At 36.1% G+C, this 15882-nt stretch overlaps 1 protein-coding gene across 1 annotated transcript in view; it reads left to right on the top strand.

Annotated features, from left to right (window-relative positions):
• sorcs3a (sortilin related VPS10 domain containing receptor 3a) overlaps window positions 1–15882 on the top strand; it is a 296209-nt gene that overhangs the window by 220812 nt on the left and 59515 nt on the right. Inside the window, exons 5-9 of the mRNA XM_047151173.2 lie at window positions 287–360; window positions 2222–2286; window positions 9204–9322; window positions 15133–15222; window positions 15640–15819. Of these exons, the coding sequence (XP_047007129.1) occupies window positions 287–360; window positions 2222–2286; window positions 9204–9322; window positions 15133–15222; window positions 15640–15819 (528 nt within the window). The remainder of the gene's footprint in view (window positions 1–286; window positions 361–2221; window positions 2287–9203; window positions 9323–15132; window positions 15223–15639; window positions 15820–15882) is intronic.

Here is a 15882-nt window from a genome sequence, read left to right as displayed (position 1 = left end):
TTTAATGATGTCCCCACAACTAACTGCAAGGTTTGTGCTTTATGGCTCAAATCCTGAGTTTCATATACCATCTCACCCCATTGGTTCAAGCTTCCTGTTGCTGTAATAAAATCTAAATCACACTGGCTAATTGGATTTAATCAGAGAAAATGCAGTGAACTGTAGAAGAATCTACTGTCCCATCGCTCTGGGTGAACGGAGCACGCAGACTTTAGTGATAGGATTTTAATGACCACTGCTTTCTCTTTTCTCTCTCTCTTTCTCCCTCCCTCTTTCTACCTCTTAGCTGTACAGCTCGTTTGACTTTGGACGGAAGTGGCATCTCGTTCACGAGCGAGTGACCCCCAACCGCTTCTATTGGTAGGTTACACACCTCATGGTTCATTTCAGAATGCAATATCATGCCCAGGTTATTACGAACACCATCTCAGCAGAGCGATTCTCCCACAGCGTAAATACAAATTATAGCGTGTCTTGCAAACTGCCGGATTGGTTGCAGGATTGTTGTTTTAGCTTTGGCATGTAGGGTTTGCAAATAGCTTGTTTGGGTTTTTTTGTGTGTGTGTGTCAAAAGCATGACTGTGATACTGATTCAGTTATTTCCCCCCCTGAATCTCCACATTGTTCAGGGGTTTGTGAAAACAGGGACACATGGGGTGAATTTCTGTCCCACATACACTGAATCCCATGACACTAAGAGTTTGAAGGACAGAATAATTGAGAGAAAATGTGCATCACAGAAAAGTGTAATAAGGCGAGGCTATAAAGTTTATCATTCACTCATTCTCATTCTCTCTCTCTCTACTCTTTTCCTCTACTAAGAATTGTGCCGTCATCACAAATGGATGATGGGGACATTAAACGTCTATATTATGAGGTGGCTCATCCCTTTGCGTGTATATAAAGACTAGTTTCATTACGTAGCAGCAGCCTAAATGGTTGTCATCCTTTTTTCCCCTTCTTGTAATTGAGTGCATCAGTATAGCATTTAAACATTCAACAGCAGCTATATGTCTCATTGGAAGAGATAAGACTCAAGGAAAACCTGACCATGAGTACAAAAGACTTAACATGTATAAAACATGAACACTTGAGGAAAAATTTTAGAAAAAATGTGCTCTCAGTGACTTGTTTTTTAGAATTCCTGATATTTTGGGATTTTCACACACAACAGATGCTATAGAATGGTGTGAAAAACAAACAAAAAACACCCATGTAGCAGCAGTTCTGCTGGCAGAAACACCTTTTTGATTAAATTTGAGTTGAATTTTGGTTTGAGTTGACAGGAAGGCTATGGTACCACAATTAACCACTCTTTACAACCATGGTGAGCAGAAAAGCATCTCAGAATGCAGATATAGTTCACACATATAGTTCATTTGAAGGTTCATATTAAGGGTAACACAGAACAGGTGTGAGTGTTCATTGGGATATGTGACATGGTCATGTGATGTGCAGGGGTTGATGGGTAATGTTGTTCATGACCGATTTGAGCTCTACTATGACACTTTGATTATTTTCCTATAATGGTGCACCCCACTGAATTTTATTCCTTACTTTATTGCTTATAATATAGTCTTATAGTAAAAGTTTGCTCCTTGTAAACATGAAAAAAGGGTTAGTGTGACTGGAACCGAGCATAAGGGTTAAAACAAGGGTAGACTTAGCATATTACAGAGATTGTGTTTATGAAGGTCACACACACACACACACACACACACACACACACACACACACACAGCGTTTTGTCCATTTGGCAGAGCAAATCCCTCCATGTCCAACTGACTAAAGTCCAATGATGAAGGATTGAGCCACTAGCATCAACATGGGAATAGTTTTGGAAGTGTTTCAACAACTACACACCACACACAAAAACATAAAGCAGGTATTATTTTCATTTACACATTCACAAAACACAGGCGCCATTATTCGCATTTCCAATTATACTCTTTCACCTCTTATATATATATGTACACACACACACACAGTGCTCCGAAATGAAAACCCCTCTTGCCGTAGTGATAAACAACAGCGCAATTCCATTTTCCCGTCATGAGACATTTGGGGAAATGGCAGCGCATAACAGGGAACAGTCTGCTTTTATTGCCACTGCCGAAATAGAGCTAAAATAAGATGTCTATTACCGAGAGTGTGTTTCTGACCCCTTTAAGGTAACTCCTCTTCTTCTGTGTGTTTTATGAATGGTGATGTTCTGCTGCAGGTCTGTAAGTGGTCTGGATAAGGAAGCCGATCTGGTGCACATGGAGGCGTACACTTCTGATGGACGTAAGTAATTTTCTATTCTTTCTGTTTGGGTGTCAGTCATTACTGTATATTTTATTCAGTACTCCTGTCGTATATTTCTTTCTTTTGTTTGTTTGTCCTTCCTCTTCAACCCCTGCTACTTCATCTCATGCAAAATTCATACAAATTCATAAAAAAAATTCATTGCATTTCAACAGACATACACACACAGAACAACTCCAACCACAAACATTTCTGACTTTGACAAGTTCTTAAGCAATAAAATTCAATCATTCATTCAGTCATCATCAGTAACCACTTTATTCTGGTCACTGTGCATCTGGAGACTCGGCACAAAGCGGGAATGCACCTTGGATGGGACACTAGTCCATCACGGCCCACCATGCACACACACATTCACACCTAGGGGCAATTTAAAGTAGGCAAACCACCTAACATCATGTTTGTGGGAGAAGGGCACAAGTAAAAACTCTGCATAAACAGTAAAGAGGTCAGGATCGAACCCTGAGACAAAAGGTGCCCAAATAGGAGGTCACCATCTTGCTTGTGATTGTGCAGTAGATGAAAATTAGACCATAGTAGACAAGAGATCTCCATAATGGTTAACTGGTTTAACTGGGTCTAGACCTTTTCATTGTAGCAGTCGACATCATTCTGTCTTTCCTGCTCAAAAAACTTTCAGAAAGCACATGAAACACACTTCTCCTGTGATAACCATAATGACAATTATGCCATTTTAAACAGGCTACAGATCAAACCTGACTATGAATAAATTACACCCATGAGCTTTTGACCACATCTCTCATCTAGTTTGTCTTTACCACCTTTTCATTTATTATTACAGTTATTAATGGTATCAGAATGAGCCACATGGCATAAAAAACCTGCAAATAACTTTCCACTGAACATCGAATAGTAATGTTTGACTGCAAAACAACTCAAGCTATCTGTCACCAAAGCTATATAAGCTATACACTCCATCAAGCTTGGATTATGTTGACACTTCTCATACACAAACCAGGGCTGTCTTTTCTCCATCTTAATCAATTCAATTCATACCTATCAATCATGTGCTAATTAATGCACTTACTATAAAAGAAGAAAAATAGTATTTAGACAGATAATATTGTGAAGTAAGCTCTTAGGACTAATTATAACAGCCAAAATTTTTAATTCCTAAGTTACAGCCATTTTAACCCCAATTTGGAAAATGACACCACAGGGTGCATTGAACTTGCCTCGACCCAGGGAATTCAGGGACGCCTTTTAAGTTTTGGACACACAGTTCAAAAGTTATTATTATAAACGTACTTACAAATTAGGCCCAAATTTGACCAAATGATGGTGCTACAGTGTTGGGAGCACTTGGCCCAAATTTTTGGTCTTATTTAATTAAAATGATATATATGGCATGCAATATGATATCTTATGAGGGGAAAAAAATATTTCGATGTTTTCCCTGCTTAAAATTGAACACTATAACAATATCAATGAACATTTTCATTATTTTAATATTTATTTATTTATTAAAAGTTTGTTGCCTCAAGGCAAAGTTTGTTGCCAAAATTTGTCAAAACATTTGACATTTTCATGCAGAAAAAAAGAAATATATTTATTAAAAATGTAAATTTCTTTAATGAAACACTTGAACAAACAATTTTATCTCATTTTTATTGCATTAAAAGTTTCATATTTAAGTAACATTTCATATCCTGCTGTTGCTCTCGGGCAACAGTGTACCATTGTGGAACACAAGTATTACCAAACCATCATATCATCAAGTTATCATTTTAACATTGTAATCAGTGCCATATTAAGGTAAAACATTAAAAAAAAAAAACATTCTGAGTTGCAAATGATATCCACTGTAATGAATTTACCAATCATCCTACTCAGCCTGCAACTGGTACTTCCATTTTCACCATCATCAGGTTCCTCATTCTGACTGAACTTGCTGTTGATTTTTTTACCAATATGGTACCTACATCTTTATCCTCATCTCCATCCTCACTCTCACTCTCTCCCTGCCAGATTGTCACTATGACCTCATAGTCCTCATCACTATATGACACCTCATTTTCACTCTCATCAATGGACAGTGCTACCTGTGCTTGATACCTTTTTGAAGTAGAATAGAAAACGGGTGGATTTATCTCCTCCATTAAATCATAATATGTGCAGATATAGTATGTGAATTACTATTCTTATAAACGCATTACAAAATCATGCAAAAATGCAAATACATTTAGAAAATTCTTACTCTTTTCCTTACAAATAAAATATACTTTTATTCCAACCTAGTATGCCTGGTATGGCCTTGTGCGATTACCTGGATGAAATTCTGTGAAAAATGCACTTAAATGCACATAAGGAGCAATGTGACATGTGCACATGTGCTTAAAGAGGAAAGAAAATGGACCTCTGTGGTTCATGTGACCACTTTTTAGCATTCTCATTGTTAGTATTTGAGTTCTCCTCCAATGAATGAGATAGCATTGACCAATTAAATGGGTGTCTCATTTAAAAAAAGAACAACAAAAAAACAACTAAAATAGGCTATGTTGCCTGGAGGCAACACGGTACCATAGAGGGATACTCAGCAAAAAAAAAGGAACATCCTCTCACATTCAACTGTTTTTATTTCCAGCAAATTTCTTAATTTTTGTTAAAGATTCTACCCCACTCTTCCACCAAGGCATTTGCAAATTCTTGATCATGTCTGAGGTTACACATGGTTACATGTAATTTTCAACTGCAAGGAAGATCAGCTGTCCTTCCTGTCTCCCTGTAGTACTGTCTTAGGCGTCTTGCATTACAGACATTGCAGTTTATTGCTCTGGCCACATCTGCAGTCCTCATGCCTGCAACAGGCCTATGGCATGTTCACACAAGTGAGCAGGCACCCTAGGCATCTTTCTTCTGGTGTTTTTCAGAATCAGTAGAAAGGTCTCTTTAGTGTCCTAAGTTATTGTAACTGTGACCCTTAATTGCCTACCACCTGTAAACTATTAGTGTCTTAAGGACTGTTCCATAGGTGCATGTGCAATAATTGTTTATGGTTCATTGAACAAGCATGAAGAACATTGTTTAAACCCTTTCCAATAAAGATATAAAGATCTGTAAAGTTTATTTAGATTTTACAAAATTATCTTTAAAATAGTCGTTCTGTCTTGCAAGGAGCTTCTGTGCATGGCCAGTTAATGACAGAGTGATGTTGCTTCCACTTGCGGATAATGGCCCCGATGGTTCTTACTGGAGGATTCAGAAGTTTTGAAATACATCTGTATAAGATTACATCAATAGGTTTTATAACAATAAGGTTCTGCAGGTCTTGGGAGAGCTCTTTGTTTTACCCATCATGAGATGTTTCTTGTGTGACACCTTGGTAACGAAAAGCCTTTTTATTGACCATCAGTTTACTAACCCAGCTGATATTAATTTGCACAGATAGGGTTTATTACTTAAGGTTTCCTTGCCTTAACTTGCCTTGGAGAACTGCTTTTTCTTTTCATATTCAATACATTTTCCCTGTTTTTCCACTTTATTAAACATAACTTTATTTATGGACTTTACTGTTGTGAATACTTTATATTTCCAGATTTCTTGAGTTAATACTGACGTCTGGTGAAATTTCATGTGAATTTCATTGGAAGTATGTTTACTGAAAAAAATGTTGACTCGTCCAATACTTATTTCCCCCACTGTATATACATGCTATGGTGTAAGAAGAAAAAAACACAGCAGGATGTGCTCTTCTTGGAAAATAATCAACTTCGGGATATGTGTTGTCCCGCACCACACCACCCCATTGTTGATTATATTCCTGTAACAGCGGTGTTTTATTCCTTATTCATATTACAAAACAGCTTTCAAACAATAATATCTAAATATTTCTCGTCAGCAGTTTGTTTTCGTCAGGGATCAATTTTGAGCCCTTTACTTTTTAGCATTTAAATGTTTCCCCTTGGTCAGCTTTTAAGATCTCTTGGTCTTAATTATAATTTTTATGCAGATGACACCCAGATTTACATTCATTCAAAACCTGGTGTTTGTGTGGCTGTTGCCTTCCCTGCACCGTGTATTACTGGGATAAAGGAATAGATGTGTCTAAATTTTCTCTGTCTTAACAGTGACAAAACTGAGGTCATGCTCATTGGTTCACCCCACCAGTTCCGTAAAGCAGGTCCATTAACCTTAAATAGAGTTGGCTCAAACTAAATTGAAGAATTTAGGGGTGAACTTTGATACAAATTTAACATTTGATCCTCATATCAAGAATTTAGTTAAAACATCATTCTTTCATCTCAGAAACATTGGAAGAATGCACCCCATGTTATCTTTCTCTGTGGCTGAAAAAGTTATCAATACGTTTGTATTCTCCCAAATTGATTATTGTATTGCTTTACTTGTTGGGGTCTCCAAATCCATATTAAAGAAGTTTCAGAATGTGCAAAACTCTGCTGCTAGAATCTTGACCAGGACCAGGACAGGTGATCACATCACAGGTGATCACTATTTTGGAGTCCTTGCACTGGCTCCCTGTCAAGTTTCGTGTAGATTTTAAAATCGTATGCTTACCTACGAGGCTTTGCATAGTTTGGCCCCTGTGTACTTCTCTGAACTTTTAACCCTTTACATTCCAAAATATCACCTCTGATTATATCCTCTGATTCTGGTTTGTTAACTTATCCCATTTCTCGTTTACGCTCTCATGGGTGACAGGGCCTTCTCTTCTTTTGTTCTAAAACTATGGAACTCTCTTCCCTCTGAAGTTAGGCATGCTGAATCTTTGAGTATTTTTAAATCTGCTCTGAAAATACACTTTTTTTTAGAATTGCTTTTCTGTGATTTGTATTGTATTTTTTTTATTGTTTTTATTGCATGTTTTCTCTTCCTTTATATTTCATTGTATTTTTATTTCTTCTGTTGTAAAGCACTTTGAGATACAACTTTGAAAGGTGCTATAGAAAATAAAGGTTTATTATTATTATTCTTTTAGCAGTTTTCAGGTGATGAATTTGTGCATTACATTCACATCCTGGCTGTGCTTACTGGGCTTTTATCTGTCTATATTTTTCTTTAATGTATATCTCCTAATGTCTAGAACCATTCTATCTCGCTCTACTCTCCCTTCTGCATCTCCTTCTGTTATTTTCCTGCCATTTTCCTCCCTTCTCAGTGAACTATCGCTCACCTGACATTTTCTTCAGCAAGTAGAATTTCACTTCAACCACATAAAATCTTTCTCACCTCCCTCTCTCTCATATGTCTCACACCCTTCCTTCAATCCCTCACTCACTGTGTGAAGAAAAATGGAAGCCAATCCTTTTTTCCAATTACTAAAAGGAAATCTGACTCTCACCCTGACAGTCAGTAAGGCTGGGGGGTAAAGCCAAACCCCGAGGCTGCTGGACTGGATTATCTTCAAGATAAATACAGCACATGATAACTGATTACTACCAGCCTCAGTCTGTTTAATGTCAACCTCATAGCTCTTCATAACTCTGAATGTCAGTTAGTCAAGTCTCTTCATATATTAGGCAGCCTGTAGAGTTATAGAATAAGCAAACGAAAGGAGAATAAACAGTTCTGCTTTGCTTGTAGATGACTGTGTTTTTAAACTTACTGTGATGTCATGCATTTAGTGGAGGAGGAAGTTTGAGGTAAAAGTTCTGCACTAGTGATCAAAAGGAACAAAAATGCAAGTAACTGTTGTGCACAGATTCTCAGCTTTGATTGTAATTTGCTTCACGTGTAAGTGACTTCTGACAGCTGAAGGAAAAATCAGCTAGAAATCACTTTTTCTAGAAATCAATATTCCTTCCAATAAGTATGGAAAATATTAATTAAATTTGTGGTAAAAGTATTGAACATAACTTTTAAAGAAATTAACAAAAATATACAATGAAAAATAAGAAAAACACTCTGAAACTGAAAACAGTGAACTCTGGCAAAAATTGAACATGGTCTTCAATAAACAGCATCCCTTTGTTAACAGTTATCTAAGCTTCCTTTTTACAAATAATGGTTTATGAATGTGCTGCCAGAGTTTTAGTTTAAGCTTTCAAATTTTTAATTTATGCTATGCAAGTTTACATTTGCCATTCTGCCACAAATCTCTCGTGTGGGTGGGGCTTAACAGCTATTTACTCTCATTGGCTAGTGAGATTTGGATCGATACCTCAAGTATCTAGCTGAGGAGGAAGGTGATGATGATAAATATAGTAGTATGAGACTACCCAAACCTCAAATATTAATTACAAACTAATATACTGACTAAGTAAGTAAGTTATTTCCACTACAAATACAAACACTATAACTATGCAGAGAACTGCATCCAGAACTCTGTACATCAGGGTGCTATCGATCAAAATCTCACTAGCCAATGAGAGTAAATCGCTAAGCCCCGCCCACACGTGAGGTATGTGCTAGAATGGTGAATGTAAATTTGTGGAACGTAAACGAAAACTTTGAAAGTGTGAATGAAAACTGTGTCAGCGCATTCATAAACTATGATTAGTGAAAATGAAGCTTAGAAAACTGTTAACAAAGAATGCTGTTTATTTTGAAGACCATGTTACATTTCTGCTGTTTTCAGTTTCAGAGTGCTGTGTGTCTATACAGTGCATAGCAACATGGAAAGTTTCTGTATTCTCAGTAGCCTAAAGAATTTACAGTCTACAAACTATATAAATTTTGAAAATACCCACCAGTGTGTGTTACCATGTCACTTGCAGGTATACTTGTATCAAGATGTTGCTATTCAATGTTCAAGTGAAGTTGCATGTGAACGTTCTTTTTTCTGTGAGACTAGCTTCTGTATGATATTATATTCATTACATATTTATAATATATTTTGAATACAGCAATCATAGAAATATACATTCAGATACACTCTGACCTGTTTTTTTTCATGTGTGTGTTTTCTTATTCCACAGATTGTCAGTATATGACATGCAGGGCTCAGGCTTGTTTTGAATCAAGTAGGACGTTCCCATTCCCCGGCTACATCGAGCCAAATTCGCTGGTGGTTCAGGATGACTACATCGTCATTCAGGTGAGAATTAAGGAGTGTGCAGTGCCATAGTGCACTTGTAAGCATGACACATAGCTGCGAACGCATATCCATTTATTCTCCTTTAGAATCAACCATATGGTACCCGCTGTATCTAATCAAAATATAGTATTTACATTTTGGAAACTGCGACAGCATTGTAGTCAACAGTACAATTCATTATTGCTAAAAAGGCTGTGCAAAAATATAGTCCCTGTGGGAATGAGGTTGTCCTTGAGGCATAAAGAAGATTATCACATAAAAAAACCCTCACTGTTTATTTAGATAGAAACATGCTATCATTATTTTGTTGTCACTGTGCTCAATGCGTTTAATATACTATTGTACTGAAGTACTTTAAAAAACCGATGTGTGTTGTATATTAAAAGTAGTATTAAAAGCACAGCACACTGTGTAATCCTCAATATTGTAATATTCATAGTTAATATGCAGCCTTTGAGTCGTGTAATGGAAGTCAGACTTTTAGTTATTACTCAAATTCTCATTAAAGTACATGGTGCTTTGATTTTTTTTTTTTGCAGAGAATATTTGTGCGTGTGTTTCAGCGCTGACCTGTGCACCAAATTAATCATCATTTTGTGCCAGAATGGATTTGAGGGAGTAGTTCAATAATAATATAATGCAATTTTCTGCATGTTTTAATTTCTCTCTTTTGCTCCAGTACGATTTACTGTGACATTGAACATTGTGCAAAGGAAAGTGTGTCCTATTTAAATCTGCATTATGATGGCAAAATGTTACCCAATTTTCTCTCTGAAGACCCCTTTGCTGTTCAATCTTCAAACCTCTGTTTATGAAGTATTCCTTGGCAGGGACATGTATCATGTGTAAAGTTCCAGTTAATCCTCCGGCAGTTTTGCCATTCTGAGCTAAATGCATGACTTTGGTGCCTGGGGAAGTGATAGCTCAAAGGTTAATATACTGTCCTTTTGGTCAGAAGGGTGTAAGTTCAAATCCCAGGATCACCAGAGAACCACTGTCAGGTTTTTGAGTAACGCTATTAAACCTTAACAGCTCAGTTATATGCTTTCTCTTGGTCTGTATTTGATTCTGAAGCATATGGTCTGTCCATTAGGAAGCCGTTTTGGAAGCCATGTTATTAGTGGAACACTGTACACTGTCTCTCTTGTTCACTTTGGCAGGGTGGAGTTTGACAAAAGCAGAGATATGTCTGTCTTATGCATGATTCAGTCCTTGGACAGTTTTTTTTGTTGTGTGATATTGGATCAAGCAAGGAGCAAATTTAAGTCCAGCGGTACTGTCTGTCAGCTTGATGCAACAGCAATATGTCATGCTGAAATGTATATTTTGGGCTGTAAATACATGCCAAAATATACATGCCAATATTAAATGCATAAATATGACACTATTAATTAATGAATTCAATGATTGATAGTATTTTCCTTTAAAGACCTGGCTGAAGAGACGGAGGAAAATGGTTTTTGGCTCTGGTGAGGAGAAAGAAGTGTTTGGGTAGGTCTAGTTGCAGGAGGTGGCAGGGAGACATCTCTGCCACTGCTCTGCCACCATGAGACATTCCGGCAGTTAAAGGAGAAAAACATTGTTGAGAGGTGGTACCCAGCTGATGACCCTGTAGCTGGCCTAGACCATATGGAAGCAGTAGCTCTGAGCATGCATTACTGGTGCTTAGTGAGGCTTGTCACAGCCTTAGTCACTTGGAAGGTCTATATGGCTCTGGTTGTGTTAGGCATTCATGCCTGAGTGGTATTAGCTGTAACAGGAGGAAACCATATGGCACTGAGCATGCATTAACTTAGTCACTGGGCACACCTATGTGGTTTTGGTTGCGTTAGGCATGATGGAAGGATGAAGGAAGAGCGGCAATCCTATGGGCACCGGAGGAGGTGTGACAGGCAGTAATTCTATAGCAGGTTAACATCTATTAATTAAACATGTAATCAATTAATTAAATAATTAATAATATTTTCTCACATCATCTCATTTCTCACACATCAGAGGAGGAAGCATCTTATGCGGTGATCCGTTTTAGTCTGAAAGTTCCAGGTCAATTCTGTCAAGTTTCCAGTGTTTCTGCTCGGAAAATCATGCATTCCCAGAGCAAGGTCACACTTTGAATTGGATACACACATAAAGAAGATGTACATGAATTATTTCTGCATGATTAGCGAAGTTGGAAAAATTGGGCTGAAACCAGTTAAATTAAAACACTTTTTCACAACAGAAAAGTTACATATGATGTAAACGCATGTTTTATCAAGTACAAAATGATGGGAAATCTGTTTATTTTTGACTGCATGTGTCATCATATTGTTGGGACATCAGGTTTGTTAATGGCAGAGAACCTGGACAAGTTGAATGTTGCTCGAATTCCTAACTGGGAATTACGAGTTGAATGATCATTCCACATTTAAAAAAAAAAAAAAAAAAAAAAAAAAACACATATATTATTATTATTATTATTATTATTATTATTATTATTATTATTATTATTATTTTAGTTCCTTGTACGATTGGTTGTAGCATTAATCTAAGACATTCCTAAACTTGAGACAAGCTTTTAAATGAAGCAGATAAATGCTTGGTCAGTTTATTCTTTTAACAGTTGACACATTAGAAATTTTCTTTAAGGCATACATATTTCAGTAATTCTCACCATATGGCTGTCACTAACAGCACTAAAACCATCACATCTCTGGCTAGAAAGGTGCTGTTAATTAAAATAATGACAGAGGCAGATAACTATCTATTGTATGAATTATTATTACAATTCTCTTTTTTTGCGTCATAAAGACAATAAGATTCAGTCTTCTCTCTCTGATAGCTACAAAGTGGACTAACAATCAACATGTACCTGCATTTGGGTACGACTATGCCCCTTAACAAGAGGAAGGCCAGAGGCATTGCTCAGTCACGCTAAAGATTTCTCTTGACAACTAAGAACTTTGACAGGTCCGAGGCTCCAGTATACAGATCGTTCTGGAAATAGCACATATTCTGGATGTTCAATAGACTGTTAGGAAAGGTATTGTGTTTGAAGGTGGACCTGAGTCAATACTTGTTTATATCAAATGCTGTACTTATGTACATCACTATGCATGTTCATTTAAAAACCAACATGTTTATTAGTAAATATAATGGACTGTATACGTACAACCAATAACCATTTTTAGTTAATCAAATATTGAAAGTTAAAACAATTTGAACATGTTATATAATTTGTCAAACATTAAGAAAGATTATGATTTTCTTCACAAATTTAAATAAACAAAATGTGTGTATTTCTGAAACTGGTAGCATTGGTAAATCATAAAGAATACAGAGCCATACTAAATAAACAACATACTAGTTAAATAAAAATACACATTAGTGATAGATAGATAGATAGATAGATAGATAGATAGATAGATAGAGACTTATATTTTTCTCTACATTTTGGCTTCTGTCCACACTGAGTTATTCTTAAGAGAAAACTCTCTACCAAGTTTACACATTTTCACATTGTACTCTGGACTGAGAAAACAGAGATGTTCAAAAATGATGACATTTTTAGTCATGTGACGCAGTCATGTGACCCATTCAACTCAAAGCAGTGATGTTGTTCTGCAGTTGTGTTGGCTGCTATCCTGTTTGATAGTGTAGTTAAAATTAATGTCACTTTATAGGCCAAAGTTTTTACGCATGTGCAGTATAGGGATAAAAATGTTTTCAGATGACAGGCAATTTTTGGAAAATGTTTGAAAACAACAGTGTAGACGGCGAGCGTCTTAAAACGGAAATAACATTTTCAGATTTATCCGGATTAAAGTGGATGTAGCCATAGATAGATAGATAGATAGAGACTGACTGACTGACTGATGGATGAATGGATGTACTTCATTGATCCCAAAGGATAAATTGAGGAAAAATACTTTGCATCGCAGCCATTTAAAAAAGTAAACAAAGCATATGTGAATAATCTATATAGATAACAATTTTCTCAATAATCTAATATAATAATGTTAAATAACATGCATCAATCTATTAAATGTTTGCTAATTATTGAAATACAAACAGTCATTTGTAATAGAATCAGACATTTGTAGTAGAAACCACGCCTATTTATAGGCCTACTGTGGTCAGGTGATATGGCAATTACGTGACTATTAAAATGCCACCTGTGAACCATATACTCAGCCTCTATTATTTGAAGTGAAGATGCAATTCACAGGCATGTCCCAGTATGACAAAGCTACGCAACATCTTGTTCCCTTCTCAGGAAACAGGGTTACATGCGTAATCCAGACATTCCCTTTGAAAGGAAACTCTGTAATCCTTGGAGATTTTTTGACCACTCGAACCATCCTCTTCACAGTGCATTGAGACAATATAGACATATGTCCAATTCCAGGTTGATTCATAGCATTTCCAGTTGACTGGACCTTCTTAATTATTGTCCTGGTGGTGAAAATTATTCTGAAAATGGTGGTGAAATTTTAATTCTTATTATATTTTCTTATAGCCACTTCCCATTTTGTAAAGCTCAACAACCTTTTGCTGTACATCACACCTATATTGCTTGGTCTTACACATTGTTGTGAATGACTAAGGGAATTTGGCCTATGTGTTACCTCATATTTATACCCCTATGAAACAGAAAGTCATGGTTGAACAATTTTCTGTTTCTAGTCAACCGGTTGTACAATTTTACAATTTTCTTTTTAAATATCAATAGGAATATATATATATATATATATATATATATATATATATATATATATATATATATATATATATATATATATATATATATATATTCTCATATGAATAAATAGGGGTGTCAATAATTGTTGCACACCTATATTTAGCAGAGTTTTTCCTTATAAACCTGTGATTTGTTTGATATCCATGAGAGCAGAGTATTTTTGTGAATTATTTGAACAAAAGATCGATAGGTTAAACAATAAAGACAATTGCTCATATTTACAATGGATGCTAATATTAGTAGAGGGAAAGTTTGGACACACTCATTCTTTATTTTATTATTTTTTTCTCCCCATTTCAGAATAATAATCAAGTCATCAAAACTCTGGAATAACACAAATGGAGCTATGGGAATGAAAATAATTTAGTATTTTAGCATCTTCAAAGTAGACATTATTTTTTTCCTAAAATTTCCAGAAATGTATTCTTGGCATTTTCTCAACCAATTTCTTGAGGAATCACCCTAGGCTTTTTAAACAGCATTAAAGGAGTTCCCACTTTTGCTGGACACTTATTGGTTGCTTTTCAGACTATTTTGCTCCAAGTCAATAATTTAAAAAAAAAATATTATTTTGTAAATAAAATGTAAGTTTACTAAGGAAAGAAATAAATATGTTGGCACAATTGTATTTTTGTCTACAACATTGATTTCAAACATTTAATCATACACCTTCAGATCAAATGATTTTTAAGATCATGAGAAACATCTCATTCAAGTGTCTCCAAACTTTTGACTGGTGGTGTATATGCTGTACGTTCTGTCAGTCAGCTAACGAAATCTAATCATAAGTCATTACATAAATGTCAGAGTGTTGCACTGTGAACACTTATTTCTAAAAAGGAATTAGAACAGGTGATTTGACTGGGTATCACAGCAATACTGCTGTGGCATTTTAATAATGCATTTAATCAAACTCAGCATACTGCTGTGTGTACATACATTTCTGTGGCATCCTGGTGTGACAAAGACACCAGAAATATACAATGCCCCAGTGTTGTGCATTATTTTATGCTTCATATTTTTAGAGTCAATAGTATGACTTACTTGCCCTGTATTTTTCCCTCCACAGGTCACCATGTCTGGGAGAGCCACTTATTATGTGTCTTACCAAAGGGGACCTTTTGCACGCATCAAAATACCTAAATACTCTCTTCCAAAAGTAAGAAAGAAAGAAAAAAAAAATTTAAATATGAATTTGCATGAATTATTTGTGGATGCTGTGTTCAATAGTATGAAGGCTTAATAACTTTTTCACTTTGCATCAATTATTTGAATCCGGCTTTAGGAAAACAAGCATGTGTGTGTATGTGCATGCATGTCTCTATAAAAGTTGTTTCTTCAAAAGCTTTCTTCCTAATGCTTTCATGATCAGGCAGAAAATTGTCTTCTCTTTGTTGTTGAGAGTCTCTGAATTTCTCCTGGTCAGTTGGGTGTCCATTAAAACACATGCGAGGCAAAGCTTTTGTTAATCAACTGGAATCCTATAGAAAACTCTTGCAGAGACCTAGCAGGATTCCTGGCTAATGATCTGTCTCTTTGTTTAACTCTTACTGTCCCTCTCACTCTCTCAATGCAGGACATGCACATCCTGAGCACAGATCAAGGTCAGGTTTTTGCCGCTGTGCAAGAGTGGAACCAGAACGATACGTACAACCTGTACATCTCAGATCCGCATGGTGTTTACTTCACTCTGGCTTTGGAAAATGTCAAGACCACCCGCGGTCTTGGGGGCAACAGTATGATAGACCTGTATGAGGTAGGTGCACGTCATGAACTTGCTGTTGCACTTGATTGTATTGCTTGGATTTATATATTTTTG

This window comes from Ictalurus punctatus, chromosome 26 (genome assembly GCF_001660625.3).
Source record: "Ictalurus punctatus breed USDA103 chromosome 26, Coco_2.0, whole genome shotgun sequence".
Lineage (NCBI taxonomy): Eukaryota > Metazoa > Chordata > Actinopteri > Siluriformes > Ictaluridae > Ictalurus > Ictalurus punctatus.
This window is presented reverse-complemented; position numbering and strand designations above follow the sequence as displayed.